General features: G+C 31.2%; 1 protein-coding gene across 3 annotated transcripts in view; it reads left to right on the top strand.

Annotated features, from left to right (window-relative positions):
- The window catches only part of LOC126734502 (uncharacterized), a 686490-nt gene that overhangs the window by 48160 nt on the left and 620686 nt on the right, over positions 1-17644 (top strand). For all 3 annotated transcript variants that reach the window (XM_050438159.1, XM_050438160.1, XM_050438158.1), the window contains exons 2-3: positions 2621-2812; positions 2869-3086. In XM_050438159.1, the coding sequence (XP_050294116.1) occupies positions 2770-2812; positions 2869-3086 (261 nt within the window). In that variant the 5' untranslated portion in view covers positions 2621-2769. The remainder of the gene's footprint in view (positions 1-2620; positions 2813-2868; positions 3087-17644) is intronic.

Here is a 17644-nt window from a genome sequence, read left to right as displayed (position 1 = left end):
TTTAATATTAAATTTATAAATCATTTGTGGATAACGCACGGGAAATGTACAACCCTGGTGATAATGTTACCCTGGATGAGATGTTAGTACCCTTTAGGGGTAAATGCGGATTCCGTATGCACATCCCTAGTAAACCAGCTAAGTATGGCTTGAAAGTACAAATTCTGGCGGATTTAAAGACCGACTATATGTTGAACGCCGAAGTATATACAGGTGCCCAAATTGGAGATCGAGCCCCTAAAGAAAAACGTTTTTCGAATCCTTCGGAGGTTGTACTTCGTTTGACAAAGCACATAATGTGTACCAACTGCAATGTAACTACTGACAACTGGAACTCTTCAATTGAGATAGTAAATGAGGTGCTGAATAATAAGCTCTAAAAAAAAATAAACGTCAAATACCACCAGAATTTCAACCCAGTCATAAGCGACAACCTAAAAGTTCACTGTTTGGTTTTTCTCCGGCGATTACCATGGTATCATTTGTTCCAAAAACTAATAAAGCAGTTATATTAGTATAAAGTATGCATCACGATAATAAGAGAAATGACATTTCATTGAAACCAGATATAATCGAGTACTACAATGGGACTAAAGCAGGGGTTGATGCTCTTGACGAAAAATGCTCAAATTATTCTACTTCGCGCAGAACAAGATGTTGGCCAATGGCATTATTTCATGCAATATTGAATATTGCTGGAATTAATAGTTATGTTTTATATAACTGTGCATCTAATGGAACAAAAATTACGCGCTATGATTTTCTAAAGCGGCTAGGGGTATTGTTATGCAAGCCGTTCGTCATAAAAAAACTAGGAAATACAAAGGTACCTCGAAAGGTTCGAGAACTGGGCTCCAATATATTTCACACTGAGATTGCAGATCCTCCTGTGCCACTCACTGATAGATCAACGTCCAAGCGAAAAAGATGTGCCATATGCCCATGGTCAAAGGACCGAAAAACAAATACTGTTTGCAATAATTGTAAAAAGCCTATTTGTCAACAATGTGCAGTAAAAGTTTGCCCTAACTGCACTAAGTAAGTTTTTTTGTTAAAATGTTTTTGTTTTTATGTTAGAAAATACGTTGTAAGTTTCGTTACCGTTTTTTGAATAAATAATACAGTGGGTCATACTGACCCATCAATAGTTGTTTTATATATCGATTTTTTTTTTTTTTTGGAATAGTTGTTAAGGGTTAAATTATTGTAAATTATTGTATTTAAAACTTATTGAACTTAAATTAAATTACGTATATCGAATAGTATCATTTGAAATTTGAATTCATATTTCTTTTAAATACGCAAATAAGTCTATTTTCTTCTTCTTTTCAATTTTTGATCGTGTAAGACAGTATTTTCTAAATTGATTTTTGCTAATTTTTTCTATAAGTGACGTAATACCCAATCAAATAAGTAACTCATTATAATATTCCTAGTCTCATAATCTAATACGTCGTGATAGGCAACACAGTAGTTTACTAGTATAGTATAGTATAAGCCTGCACCTTATATTTTTTCTTTGGTTTTGAATCTTCGAAGAATTCCAATAACTTTTCTATTTTTTTAAAGCTTGAGAACTTTTACACATTGAAATATCTTAAACTCGAATAATTTTCGATATAATAGATATTAGTTAATAAATATCAGAACCTACAGGACAGCGGGCAACATGTAAATAGATGTTGTCGCTCGTGCTGCCATTTGTTTCATATTTATAGGTTCCTGCACCAGTAATCTATTTTGCCATTTCTTTTATCATCAAAGGTGCCTCTGACGGAGACTTTAAACGACATCTTTGACAAATAAGCCGCAAACTAAAATATTGATAAATGCAACTATCCATATGACTATACAAATAATTTAACTTGTTTGTACACATATAATTTAACTGAAAATTTTAAAAAGAGCTCTAAACTATTTGGTGAATCTTCACCACCAACAGTGGTAATACAGTTATACAGTGGTATTCCTAAATAATAAGGACATTTAGGGTCGATTTTTCCAGCTCTTTGACATTAAAACGTTTCGAAGAGGGACCTACAGCGTAATAATTCACTTTGATTACGTAATTTTTTGATTATGTCAGTCTTTAAAGAAGCTTTAAGATATATGCAAATACATTTAGATATTAAAGCTTTCAGGTGGCCAAAAATCTAACATATAATCATCAAAAATTCCTTCCTCTAGATATGTAATTTTTGTGATATTTTGTGAAGAAAAAGAAAAACATTCTTGAGAGCTTTATGCTTTATTAATTTAGTTTTAAGTATCTTTTGGTTGTATATAAAATATATAAATCACCCTACAGTTGTCTTGCACTGAAAAATATTATTTTCTTATATTTCGTCATTAAATTATTTGTCACAATCAAGTTGACACAATATTAATCTTTATTAATATTATTTTTCCTAAAATACTAATCTAGCTTTAAGAACGAATTATTCCAAATTTCTTTTCATTTATTATTTTAGGACTGAAACTTCATTATTTTTAGGGTTATTTTTAGGATCAAACTGCATTATTCTTAGAATCAAAAACTATTTAACAATATATTGTACACTCGCAATTTACCTAAAAACAAAACAAATTATTTAAGTTTTTGTTTTGTCTTTCTTTTTAGGTATCTGCTAAAAAGCTGCCTAGTTACTAACTGGTCTCATATATTGTAACGAATTATCATAAAAAAAGGCGTACGAGTTGGCTCGGCATTAATAGATTTTTTCCGTTTGATAAAAAAATTATATTTATGGAGAAAAGTTAGAAACTCTAATGAAGCTTTCCTGGAATATTTTATTCTTCGCCATTTTGGAAGGTGAGTCTACTCGAGTAACCACTAAATTAGATTTTTATATGCTCATTTAATTTCAGTTATAAATTCAACCAAAACAGGTCTTAAATGGGTTAGGGTAAATGTACCCCAATTCAGAATACCAGGAGAAACGGCTCAATTACAGTGTGAATTCGATTTAGGAAATGACACTCTTTATTCTGTTAAGTGGTATAAGGATCACGAGGAATTTTATAGGTATTTACCGAAAGCTAGGCCCCAGTCAACTTCTTACAGGGTAGAAGGAGTTCAAGTTGATGTAAGTATGCATTATTTTATAATATGTGTAGAATATTGTTAGCTTTTAATAGCTCATAAGCAATGAAAAACGAACATTTCTTTCAAATGGAAAAAAATTGGGTAGGGAATATTAGTTTTTAGCTTAGTATTTAATTTGGCTATTATGTGTTCTACACGTTAAGCTAAAACTAGTACTCAATTAGCCAATAATCTAGGGAAATCTTTTAAGAGGCAGACCTCGCATTATTAACATCGTTTATTAACACTGTGTACTGTTCGTCAATAAAAACACAATTTTTTGCTTTTTGATGACTTTTACTTTTTAATTCTATAGTATAAAATTTATCTTTCATAACAGAAACGCATGAATCAGATATTTTCTTAAACCCAGTGTCGCGATAAGATCTATTAAGCAGTACTGGACTAAAACAAATAGGTACGCTGCGTCACGGGCAGTGAAAGTACATTATCACACTCTCACCACTATTTTTATTACGACTCTCGTTAAAACATCGATTTCTTTCATACTTTGCAGGATTTTAATTAGGCATTCTATAGAATGCCTATGCAATGTATGTAATACAATTTATTTTACACATAGCCTGATTTTAAGCATTCTACAAAATGCCTAGGAATTCTATACAATGACGGATTTTATACTTTGCCGGTAACATATATACAAAATACTATATATATGCATTTCACATGACAAAAATTATAAAACTTCTTATAAAGTTGACGTCGATCGGTACAATAGTGTTTAGTTATGATTATCACTAATTTGAAAAACGTCGTTTTGAGAAAAACGCGTTTAAAGATAGAGGACTACATTTGACTATGAATTTTTTTTACAATTAATTTGATGTTTGATTCATTGACTAACATTCTCAAGTTGTCCATTCATATACTAATACTTACAGGGCTATGAAATACATAAAAGGAACATAATAAAGAAAGAAGGATCACAACTAAAAAAACAGGCCTGTTTGCAGAAGGTCATTGTACGGCGCCAGGTTATACCGCTTGGATGCGCTGGCGCTGGTCGGAGGTTAAGCATATTTTCGATTAGTATTATTATGATATTAAATGGAATTCAAAAATTAAATTTCCATTACCGATTATCTTCTTAAATTACTATAGGACTTAGCGCTTTTATTACCCGCTTCCCATATTTAATTAGCATTTTGTATCTTTTTTAATCTGTCAGTCGATCTCGCACGAAGCATGTATTACTGTGGTCTACACCTACTTGAGTAAACATCGATATTCCTGTAAATATAACATGAGCTAAATTCCTTATTATCAAGTATTATTTGATTACTAAAAGGTTTTACTTTAAAACCAGTAATCAGTGCATCAGCGGAAAATTCGTTTACAAGGGTTTCTACTATGTATTAGCCAAGATCTTCTCTGATCGAAACTAGTTATAGTGTGTCCCACAGTGCATTAGTCTATAATGCCCCTTTAATAAGATTAATTCAGTTAATCTATATCATAAAGGCAAAACTATTGGGTGTTTCTTGTCATAAGACAACAAGAGTTTTTAAGTTTACCTCCCACGCAAATTAAATTGTTATAAAGAAACGGGTTTAAATTTAAAAACCTACCTTTTTTATTTAAAAACAAATCTTTTTAAATTTTACTGATAATAAAATTTGAGGAATCAAAATCAAGCAATCACCACCAAACTCAGAAAGTTTTTCAAATTTTCAATTTTCAATTTTCAATTTTCAATTTTCAATTTTCAATTTTCAATTTTCAATTTTCAATTTTCAATTTTCAATTTTCAATTTTCAATTTTCAATTTTCAATTTTCAATTTTCAATTTTCAATTTTCAATTTTCAATTTTCAATTTTCAATTTTCAATTTTCAATTTTCAATTTTCAATTTTCAATTTTCAATTTTCAATTTTCAATTTTCAATTTTCAATTTTCAATTTTCAATTTTCAATTTTCAATTTTCAATTTTCAATTTTCAATTTTCAATTTTCAATTTTCAATTTTCAATTTTCAATTTTCAATTTTCAATTTTCAATTTTCAATTTTCAATTTTCAATTTTCAATTTTCAATTTTCAATTTTCAATTTTCAATTTTCAATTTTCAATTTTCAATTTTCAATTTTCAATTTTCAATTTTCAATTTTCGAATCTCGAATCTCGAATCTCGAATCTCGAATCTCGAATCTCGAATCTCGAATCTCGAATCTCGAATCTCGAATCTCGAATCTCGAATCTCAAATCTCAAATCTCAAATCTTAAATCTTTTGAAAACTTCCCACCACGGATTTATCGAAAACCACTGTTTAAAAAAAAAAACGCCGAAATACGTCAAAAGGTTTGTCAAGGGGGACAACTTTATAACCTAAAATTACTTCACCCCCTTTCACCCTCTGCCCCACAGGGTCATCCTCTTAAAAATTTTAAATGGCGAGGGGTATCGAGTAATAGCTTGTTTTAAAGGTCTTTCGAAGTCTTTTATTTTAACGTTTGTAAATCGGTCGATTCGTTTTCGAGAAAATTAGAAAATTCTTTGTTTATCTTAATTTATTCAGATAGAAAACAAAAACATGAAAATATCAGTTTTTATTTCAATAAGTGTTCAAAATGTTGCCCGTTTTTGGCCAAACAATGATATAGGCGATGTTCAAATTCCTGACGGACATTTTCAAAAACATGTTGTGGGATATCATGGCAGCTGTCCATGATGCGTTGACGAAGTTCATCCAAACTTTCAGATTGGGGAGTAAACAGAATAGATTTCAAATGACCCCATAGAAAAAAGTCTAAAGGCGTTACATCAGGAGATCTGGCAGGCCATTCTATAGGCCCCCTTCGCCCTATCCATTTATCTGGAAACTCGTCGTCTAGCCATTGCCGAACGGGAAGAACATAGTGAGGAGGAGCGCCGTCTTGCTGGAAATATATTTCATCCTCATCAAGTATAGGGTTTCCATCATCATCGATTTGGTTTTCAATAGATTCAGTGATAAGCGGATTGATGGTATTTTCCAACATATCCAAATAAATGTCTCCATTTAAATTTCTATAATATTTCATTTAATATAATATAATTCATTTAATAGTACTATTATTAATCGCTTCAGTAATTTTTTACAAAACTCAACTCGCCTATCGAAATCGTGTTCGGTTAAATCTTGCAATATTTTCATTTCGAATAGATGAAATTAATGAAGTTTGGTAGCTGTGTGAACAGAGCCTAATGAAATACCAGTGGCAGCAACAATTTTGCGTAATGAAGTATTAGGATTTATTTCAAAATGACCCAAAACTTCAACTTGAGCGGCTTCATCCAAAATTCGCCGATGATCACGTTTTTTATTTGCAACAGATCCAGTTTCAGTAAACTTAGTAACAAGGTCCAAAACCATACCTATGCGAAGTTATCTTCTCCGGATGTCTGGAGTTAAACGTGACGGCAGTTTTCACGTCTAATCTTCGGAATTGCTGTTTATGTAGTTTCCGTTTTAAATTATAAACGAATTGTAGATTTGGCAAACCCTAACGGGCATCATTTTGAACACTTATTGAAATAAAAACTGATATTTTCATGTTTTTGTTTTCTATCCGAACAAATTAAGATAAACAAAGATTTTTGTAATTTTCTCGAAAACGAATCGACCGATTTAAAAAAATCGTAACGTCAAAATAGATGACTTCGAAAGACATTTTAAACAAGCTATTACTCGATACCCCTTGACATTTAAAATTTTTAAGGGTGCAACCCTGGGGGGCAGAGGGTGAAAGGGGGTGAAGTAATTTTAGGTTAGAAAGTTGTCCCCCTTGACAAACCTTTTGACGTATTTCGGCGTTTTTTTTTAAACAGTGGTTTTCGATAAATCCGTGGTGGGAAGTTTTCAAATGAACACCCTGTATACAAATTATTCACTATCAATTTTACAACTATATACTATATAACCCGAGCACAAAAAGGACTAGCTACTATACTAACAGTAAATAATTAATTTTAAAGGTTATCCTATCCTTTTTAGCGGGAAAATCTGACAACAGCATAGCACGCATGATTTGGCAGAAATGTAGGCTATTTTTGCTCAATAAGAAATTGCTAAGCGTATTTTAGGAATCTTTTATAAGTAAATTTCTTCACTTCATCTGGTAAATCATTCCACAATTTAATCCCTATCTATGTAAAAATTTCTGAAAAGCTGCAGTGCGATGTTGAGGTACCTTGTATTTATTAACAAATCTTGTATGATGCTGGTGTAAAAATTGATTAAATAATGCTGCAAGGTATAAGGGTTGACCAGTTTTTAAGATTCTATGTAAAAAGGTATAAAAATGAAGTTTTCTGCGGTAACTCATATTAAGGATATTTTTATTATTTAAATGAGGTGTAACATGTTCTCTAAACGGAATATTGTAAGAAAAACACATACAGCTGTTTTGTATTTTTTGTATTTGGTGTGCTAATTGCATCGACAAAGGTGAACCATAAACTACATCACCATCCTTTTCGAACAAACGAACGGTACTAGTTAGTAAATTAAGACGTGTTTTCAGTCTTCTTTAATTTGTATACCGGAACCTTTCAAAAGTTTACGATTTTTAAGTACCGATATCCATGAAATGTCAGTGGAAAATCGCATGAGAACTGCAGGCGGCTTATTACTAAGCATTTTAGGTGCGATCCGGTGACAATTTTTTATCTCTATTTCATTTAGAAATTTATCATTGAAAGTGCCAACGATGGATGATTTAATTTTACGCATATCTACTGATGACAGTCTCATGTTCTTGACAGGAAAGGCAAGATCTTCAGAAAAACACTATTAAAATTAAACTTTTCACTTCAATTGTTAGTTTTAATGCCCTTTTATACTTTTATCGAATTTAAAAACAATTATCCAGTTCAATAAAAATATATTTAGAAATTATATCTTTGTTAGAAATTTTGAAATAATTAATTTCAGAAAACTCAATTTTAAATGTAAGCTATTCGCCTTTTATATCTTTATATATTATTGGAATTATTTAAATTCCAATGATTTTTCAGTAAAAGCTTGGTTACAATCATTATTTGTTGCAATAAGCCAAATGGATCCTATATTTTACTAATCATCTATAATTCGGAGGACCTTGTAACTGGTCGTTTGCTAGGAATATTAGACATGGCTAATAAATATTGAATTACATGTGAATTTGAGTAGTAAATACCTAGAGTTTTATTGAACTGACTTTCACCAATTTTTAAATCACTGACCGATAAATCTGTATCGACGTCAATATAGTAAAAATATCTGAGTCGTTTGTATGCTATTTTATTTATCACTGAATGCTATTTTAATTAAATGAATGCTTGATTTTGCAAAAATTCTTATAACCCCACTTTGGATATTAAAGATTTCATCTTAATATATACAGTGCATCCGTAGCTTAACGTTCTATTAACGGTCCAAGATAATCCTCAAGGCACAATCACAGGCACGGCTTCTAATGTTAATTGTTCCACCCTTATAAAATATTCTTACATATAGGAAGATGATTTTGATCGGCGAAATGAATTTTGTGAGCAAATGCAGCAATTATGTGATGATAATAATAATTTTGTAAAATGGATAATATTTTCTAACTAAGCAACGTTTACTCTAAACGGTCATGTGAACAGACAGAATTGTCGATACTGGGCGATCGAAAATCCTTATTGGTTCACAGAATGTCATACACAACACCCTCAAAAAGTCAATGTGTGGTGCAGTATAGTGGAAGGAAGAGTTTTAAGACCTTACTTTTTTGATGACACTGGTTTACAATATTTGATTTTTCTTCAAAATGATCTTATCCCCGCTCTGACTTTGTATTCGGTTTTAGAAAAATCCGACATGCACCAACGTGATCTTTTTTTCAGCAAGATGGAGTGTACTACTCTGTATATACCAAATGTTGTAAAAATAGTTTTAATATAAGTTTAATTATGATGACAATGAACTTAACTTATTGGTGTACGAGTATTATAGATTTTGACATAATAGAATTTGGTGCAATAGGTAAAATGTAGACTGAGCAATATTTGATGTCATTGTCCTATGCTAGATTGGTTGTAATGTATTTATTGTGGGATCTTGAAAATGGACGTGTGATTTTAAATTAATATCCTAGAATAACATAGGAGCTCCACCACGCTATGCTTTACCCGTTCGCAGTTATCTAGAAGAAGTTTTTTCCAAATCGTTGGATACATAGACGAGGGTTTATTAAATGGCCACCCAGATCGCCAGATTTAACTCCCCTCGATTACTTTTTATGGGGATACTTAATAAGTAAAGTATATGTCACTAAGCCAGCGAGTTTAGAAGATTTAAAAGAACAAATACGCCAGGAAATTCATTTGTACCATATCCTTTGTAAAAAAATGCATTCTTTCTGATTTTGCATTAAAAAATTGTAGTTTCCATTTAAAAAACATATTGATGACGTAATTTTTTTTTGAGTCACCCTGCATATTTAATTTCTACGTAGAAAAACTCTTAACTATATATGTAAATCAATCAATAAAACATCCATTATTGAAACATATCTTTGCTTACATTTCGTTTTCACTTATTTTAATTACCAGCAGATTTTATAAACAATTTTTTTTTCTTTGAATACTTAATAAACTTCTTCCTACTAATTTGTTTGGCTGAAGACTCTGGAAAGACTGTGGTTCTTTGATCAAGCACTATCTGCTTCCCCTGCAAATCCGACCACTAAATATTAGTTACAGATAAATAAATATAAGTTAAAAAAAAATTCTTTTTCGATTCTTATCTAATTCGCCTTTATCCAAAATTTAAATCTTCACTGAAAAAAATCCATAAGCATATTACTAAAAGTAAGTTATCGGATTGTGGTTTTATTACAATTCTTATTTTTAAGGTTTCCTTCTTTTAAGTGTTTGTTTTATGTGTATAATTTATATGTTTCTAATGTTCTATGTTTCGTGTTCTAAATCATGTTTTCTATCCTAGACATGCTGCTGTGAAATGCTTATTAATTAACATTTCTTCATTGCCTAGGTTTTTGATAGCCATTATTAATATTTATAATATATTATGCAATCAAGAGGCTCGGTCTAATTTTTAAAAAATATTTATAAGTATATAAAACAGTTAAAAATATTAAGCGTGTAAAATATTAATATTATGATCATTAGTCTTCATGATATATTACCCTATATACAAGCTAATGTAAAAAAATAAAAGAATATTTAATTAATAATACTCCTAACTAAGCCCACTTAATAAATAAATTAAATGCAGTCAATTCCCGTCATGTAATTGATGGGATAAATGAGGCACTTTTTTGCGTGAAACATTGTAGAATCACATTTAAATTTATACCCAAGGCAACCATTAATCTCCCGCATTATTTTTTAGCCTCTGCGTGGAACGATATCCATGGTTCGAACAAAGTGACAAATAATAAAAAATGTTGCAATCGAGTCGGGCTGAATATTCCGTGCGACACGCAAAATAAGCCCTACGACACTAATTTATTTACACGCAAGTAATTGCATTAGTCGATCAGGACTTTACGTGTAACCCGTAAATAAAATTATGTATTATATAATATAAAGTTATTAGGTAGGCCTATAAGCTGGCATAATCAGAGAATTCCAACTTTGCGAATCTTGAATGAAATCTGTTGATATTACAAAAGCTTTCATGTATATTATAGTGTAAAGCAAGCAAGTATACAAATTCTAGAATTTTAGAACTACAGGGATTTACAATAATATAACCTAAAGAACCTAAATTGGGGCCAAAATTAGGCTCTCGAACAAGATGAATTACTTAAAAACTAAACACTATAGATAAAAATAATAAACCAAACGTAAGTAGAACCCTAAGGAAACCCTACGAATCAACTTTCACTACAGAATACCAATAAAAATAGTACAAAAACCAGGCAAAATAATTAACGTATTTACATTTTCATAATAATAGCAATATTTTAAACGTTGATTGGTCTCAGCTTTACGACTGAATTGATAGAACTGCAGTTTGTGAAACTTTTTAAACTTAATACCTAATTACATATAAAATGAACAGAGTTAGAAGGTAAATAGCAGAATCTAACAAAGAAAATAATTTTATACATTTTATAGCTAATTAAAAATTTTTAAAAATAATAATATATTTTTTTGTCGCACAGGTACGTTCTTTTGTGGGCTTCTGCATTCATGTCCGGAAATAATGCAGGCCAATTTTAACAAACAATGACTTCCGATTCCATATACCCATTTGCAACTTTGGTGTGGTGAGGTCGGTCGTTATCATTCATAAAAGTGCAAGCTTCACCAACAGCTCCTTGCCATAGCCTCACATAAGGGTCTAGAATCTCTTTCATGTATGTCACCCGTCATTGTCCCAAGCAGCACAAATGTGCTTGTAATTATCATATAGCACGCTATATAATACTATAAAAAAACTTTATTGTCATCAAGCTTGCTCTTATAAGCATTTATAAATCGTGTATAAAGTCAAAAGAAGCCCACGCTAATAAAATATTTTTATTTCATGAAACTTGTTTAATAGCTTTATATAAGATTATTAAATCGATTCCAGTCCATAATAAAACAATCATAAAATTATTTTATTAATGTTATATTATTGTTTTATTGCTAACTTATATAAGACTATAAAATATAAATATTTCAATCAACACAATTTGTATATTGAGATTAATAAAATTAACAAGGTTTATAAGCTCTATGCCTTTCGTAAAAAGATATATAGATTGAAAAAATGCCTATCATGCATGCATAACATGCCTCCATGCCTATCATGGCGGCTTAGCTGATTATACCTGTAATGATAATTAGAAAAGAAAACATTATTTTAGGGTTCTCTGGCTTAATATTTTCTCGGGCAACGAATTTTACTGATACTATAGGTGCATATTCGCATCTGATTTTTAATGCCCCTTTGGTATATTAAAGATTTTGAATAAGTAAAAAGAAAATCTTAAAAATATGATTAAAAATATTGCAATTTTTTCACTCAATTTCGCCTTACATTTATATTATGTGCATAAACAAATTATAAGTATCACAACTGGCTTCATTACATAAATCTATTTAATTTTATAATAATCTATTTATTTTTATTCTTAGAGATTCTTAGAGTCTAATATAACGTAATTATTTTGTCTGTAATAAAAGTGATATATATTTTTATTTTATAAAGAATTCGCTTAAAATATAATTGTTTTATTCGCAAATGGTAGCAACACTTAACAGATGCTGCTTTTATAGATGTAAGATTTGAGGATGATTTTGTAATTCTAAGAGATCTGAAAGAATAATATTTGGAATTCTTTTATTAAAAATCTTGACTTATGTTTGGTCTCTATGTTTTTAGAAATATCAGTAAGTTCGTTAACCTTACTAGTACTATTTATAGCTTCCATTTCATCATCATCCGTATCTGATATGTACGCATTCTGACCAATTTCCAATGTTCCAGGTTGTTAAATGTTCTCTGATGAAAATGGCGATCTAATTACCTCACTAATATTTGAATCCGAGTGAATGATTTTTAATGTTTTTCCAAGAAGAAATTCTACACATTTTGAAAAAAATTATACTTTATAAATAAGTATTGGCAAGAAAAAGCAAAACAGATTCTCTTCTAACAATATGAGATTAGCAGATTTCTACTGAGTACTGGGAGCGAGTAAGAGAGAAATTATTATAATATTCACACCCTATAACACTACAGTCCGACGTTTCTCTCTTACTCACTCCCAGTACTCAGTAGAAATCTGCTAATCTCATATTGTTCAATTTTGTTATAATTTTAACTGTTCACTAGATGTCGTGCAATGTACCATTCAAGTATTGTTTGTTATTGTTTAGAATTAGTGTATGTGTTAAGTAACTCAGTAAGTATTTTACAATTTCATAATCTTATCTGTATTTTTTTATGTCACCGGTAAAAAAAATGTTCGTATATGTTTTTGAACTGTTTGTAATATATTTTAGAGTCTGATGATGGCAAAAACACTCGAGAAAGGGCAATATTTCTTATTTTGTTAAAATCTGGTTCTAAGAGTACTCTTAATTATACCGTATTATAAGGACGTGTCAACACCTTTACCACTGCAGGTTGATTATGCGTACTAGGTGGCGTCGTTTGTCCAATGTCGTTTTGATTTTTGGTATTAAGCGTTTTTGCTTGCGCACCAGTCTTAACATTTATTTTCCGTACCCCGTATATATTCGACCGAAAAGTCATATTCCTCTAGTTTTTTTAGTCTAAACTTGGTAAGCCTACTAGAGGGGTTGGTCATATTGAATAAATATATTAGCGGTTTATGATCTGTTAATTTCTTAAATTTTTTGCCGTAGAGATATAGCCTGAAACGTTTAACAGCCCAAACTATTCCCAAAAGTTCCTTTTCGATTGTGCACTAATTTTTCTCTGCCTTATTTAGACTACGAGATGCAAACGCTACTGGTTTATTGCTACAATTTGCTAACACCGCACCTAATGAAATACCGCTTGCATCGGTAGTAAGAATAAACTAGTTATTTTGCGAAAAGTCTGGGTATTGTAGTATAGGAGGTTTAATAAGTGCCTTTTTTAATAATTGAAATGATTTTTCGCATTCTTCGGTTCATTAGAAAGGTACGCCCTTACGAGACAATTGATTAAAAGAATAAGCAATTTCCGCGAATTTTTTTATAAATTTCTTGTAATAATTATGGTACCGGAAATTTTGAAACTGCCTCGGTTTTCCTGTCATCTGGCAAGACGCCTTCTGCTGAAATGTTGTGCCCTAAATATAAAAATAATTTTTTAATAAATTAAGAAACTACACTTATCTGGGTTAAATTTTAAATTTACATCTCTAAACCGTTGTAAAACCTTAACTAAGTTTTGGCTATAGTTTTGGAGCGAACTTCTAAACTATTAAGTCATCCATATATAGGAAGCAGAGTTCATAATTTAGACCGGACAGGGCGACTGTCATCATGCAAACGCACCCGGACTAACTTTCATTCCCAATCGTTTCGTTTGGAATTGCCTCCTATCCGTAGTAAATGCCGTAAAAATTCGACTTTCGGTATCTAATTCAAGTTGGTAATATCCTGTCTTAATGTGTAAAATAACTGGAGTTTCCTAAGGAATCAAGCTAATGTTATTTAGCGGAAATCTTTCATCTTCTAGCTCTTTATTGAGTAATCGATAGTCGATAGTCGAACTACTATATATTTTTTACTACCATTGTTGTCGGACTTTTTTGGTACAATTAAAAAAAAGGAGAAGACCACGGAGATGTGGCTTCTTCGATTATACCATTCTCTAACATTTTACCAACTTAACGATGAATTTCGTCCTTGCGCATGCGGAAGTCTACAAAGTTTAACATAGACTGGTTTCGCGCATATTTTTAAGTTAATTTTATGTTGATATGAATTGGCTACTGTCAAAGGGTCATCTTCTAAATGAAACACATCGGCATACTTGGCGCAAATTATGGAAAGTTTTTCTTCCTTGTTAAGGTATGTATGTAAAATATGTTAATCCATCAATTTTACAAAAATAAAATAATATAAAGTAGTTAAAATAGATAATAGTAAGACATAAATCAATTTAAAAAATTAATTTAAGGAAATTTGTTCAAAAAGTCACGAGTCACTAATTAATTTGAGAGAACTCCTAAAACTGCTAAGAGAAACGTGCAAGTCAAGACTATATCTATTGAAAGAACGTTGCATTCTAGTTATAGGATTGTGCTGTCCATAAGATCTACTATCAAAATCTACATAGAAGAGTTTTTTAAGTGTAGCCAATTTTTGTACCCGACAATTATTTATCAGTCATTTCAGATATTAATTTAAAAATAAATCACAAGTCTGAATAATTACGCCTTAACTCAAGTGGGTCCAAAGAGAGAACTGACATGACCGACTTATAATCGGTATGACTATTAGCTAATGGAACCTTAAGTTTAAAAGAACAATTTCTTAAGAATTTATTTTGGACATTCTCAATATATTCAATATGCGATTTATAAAATAAAGATCATACGGAACTAGCATACTCCAAACCGAGAACGGACCAACGAACAGTACAAAACTTTATATAACATGAGAAGTCTTGACTACATCTAGTTATAAATCCTAGATTTCTATACGAACTAACTTCTCAGCATGAGACACAAATGACATCTTAGAATCGAAAATTACTCCGAGATTCCTAACTTCCGCTACCCTTTTTAAAATAGTGGAACCTTTAGTATAATCAAATAATGTAAGATTGCGAATCCTTCCAAAAGTTATTGAATAACACTTCGGAACATTAAAATCCAAACCATTAATGTTGCACCGTTCACAGAGATTATGCAAGTCATCCTGTAACAATTGACATTGAACATTAGAATCAATAGACAAAAATAATTTTAAATCATCAGCAAATAATAAAAATTCACAATTTCTTACAAATAATCCTATATCATTAACAAAGATTGTAAAAAGCAACGGACCCACATGTGACCCCTGAGGATCACCAGATAGCACAAATATGCTGCTAGATCAGAAGTTATTAAGCCGTATACATTGCGATTAACCCAGTAGATAGTCTCTTAGCCAACAAATAACATTTGATCCAAAACCCAAAGCTTGGAGCTTTGCAGGGAGAAGCGTATGATTAACTCTGTCGAACGCCTTCGAAAAATCGGTATAAACAGCATCAACTTGTGAACCCTTACCAAAAAAATTAAACAGATAATCTTCTTAACATATTGAGTTAGTAACATTGTAACGACTTTTTTGAAAACCATGTTGATTGTTAATAATAAGACTTTTACATTGCCATGACAAAAGTTCCATCCAAAAGTTTAGGCAAGGTTGACTGTATAAAAACTTCTCGATAATTACTGACATCACTAGTATTACCAGACATAAATATCGGCGTAATATACGAATTCTTCCAAAAAGGAGGAAATACTCCCGACTTTAAAGACAAATTAAATAAAGTGCAAATAGGCTTCAAGTACATACACATGCACAAAGTAGCAAGCTGGGTCATCCGATCCGCAGAAGTCTTGCGCTGTAAGCCAAGAATCTCGTAAAAAATTTCTACTAAAGATAACTCTACAAATTTGACATCGAATTGATCTACAAGCCCTATCAATTAAATCTAACACTTTATCGACACGCACTGATATCATGCTCTGAGAAATATTCGTTCAATTCAGGTCAATTCGCTCATTCTATATTACATATTACTTATACAGTTTAACTTATTCATACTATTGAGTCCACTACTATTTTTATTTACATTCCTATTCTCCTATATCCTCGAAAAAAACGATTTATTTCATCTTCTACGCCTTGAGTTTGGTTAGAGTCGGCGTCTGCTGGCTGCGCTAAATACACTCTACCATTATTGCTTGGGTTTCTATTTTTTATGCAATTAATAAAACCACGTCTTTGCAATAAATTCCCTCTACTTTGTCCTCGTTGCATTGGCCTAGTACCTTGACTGGAACTGAAATTTGACCTACTAAAATTTGCTTGTCTATTATCATTATTATAGTAATGACTTCTTGATATTCTTCGCGTGTCGCGATTATTGTTACCTCTAAAGTTATTAAAATTTGATCTTCCACCACACATAAAAAAAAGTTTTGACTATTGGCGGAAGTGCCTGAGGTCACACGGGATTTTTTCTCGTCTTTAGCGCCTAAAAGAGCGTCCTTTAATTTTGTGTCGCCCCTAGCCTCAAATATTATTCTTAGTTGAGTATCACGTAATCCATTGTAAAACGCACTGATAGCCAGCTTTTCGTTTACATTAGTTAATACTGGTACAGCAGCTTCATCCCTTTCTACCCGAGCCAGCGTCAACTCCAGAAAAAGCTGTTTTATTATTTTGTTTTGCTAAATACAATTGCGTAGACAGAGATGCTTCAGATTTTAAAGTTAGTATATTAGCCCTAATATCTCCTAGCAACTCGTCTACACTCGTGTATGTGGACCTTAGCCTTAACTTTGCACTTTCAGTTACCTTGGGTTTTAAAATAAATTTTGTTGGAAAACTCTTACTATCATTATTCAAAAGCTTACAATATAACTCAATTGCATCTACTATTGCTTAGTTACCGTCTCCGTTCCATCCATAACAATAAGGACGCTGCCGTTTCAATGTCAAATTTTTCCCCCGTGTTTAAATTTCTATATTTTCTAACGTTATCTTACCTTAGTTTTATGGTTCTAATTAAATCCTGTAAAATATTCCTACATGCTTCTATATTTTTTTCGAAAGCTATTATGTAATACTTATCAGCAATACCGATTTTTACAAAATCCCTAAATTTAACTTCAATCGAATCTAATTCTAAAAATAATTTGTTACACCTTTCCAGACAGCTTCGTCGCTCTTTTGGCTCTTTTTAAAATTTTTGTATATAAGCTCTTAAAAGTACCAAATAAGTATTATCTAACTCTGACATTTGAACTTAAAACAAATTACTAATAAATATCAATATATGTAGATGCCTAATAATATTCATCATTGAGGATGCAAGGAGCCGACCTCGGTAGCACCGT

The sequence above is a fragment of the Anthonomus grandis genome, chromosome 3 (genome assembly GCF_022605725.1).
Source record: "Anthonomus grandis grandis chromosome 3, icAntGran1.3, whole genome shotgun sequence".
NCBI classification, from domain to species: Eukaryota; Metazoa; Arthropoda; class Insecta; order Coleoptera; family Curculionidae; genus Anthonomus; species Anthonomus grandis.
The sequence above is the reverse complement of the archived record's forward strand: the minus strand, read 5'-3'. Positions and strand labels throughout refer to the sequence as shown.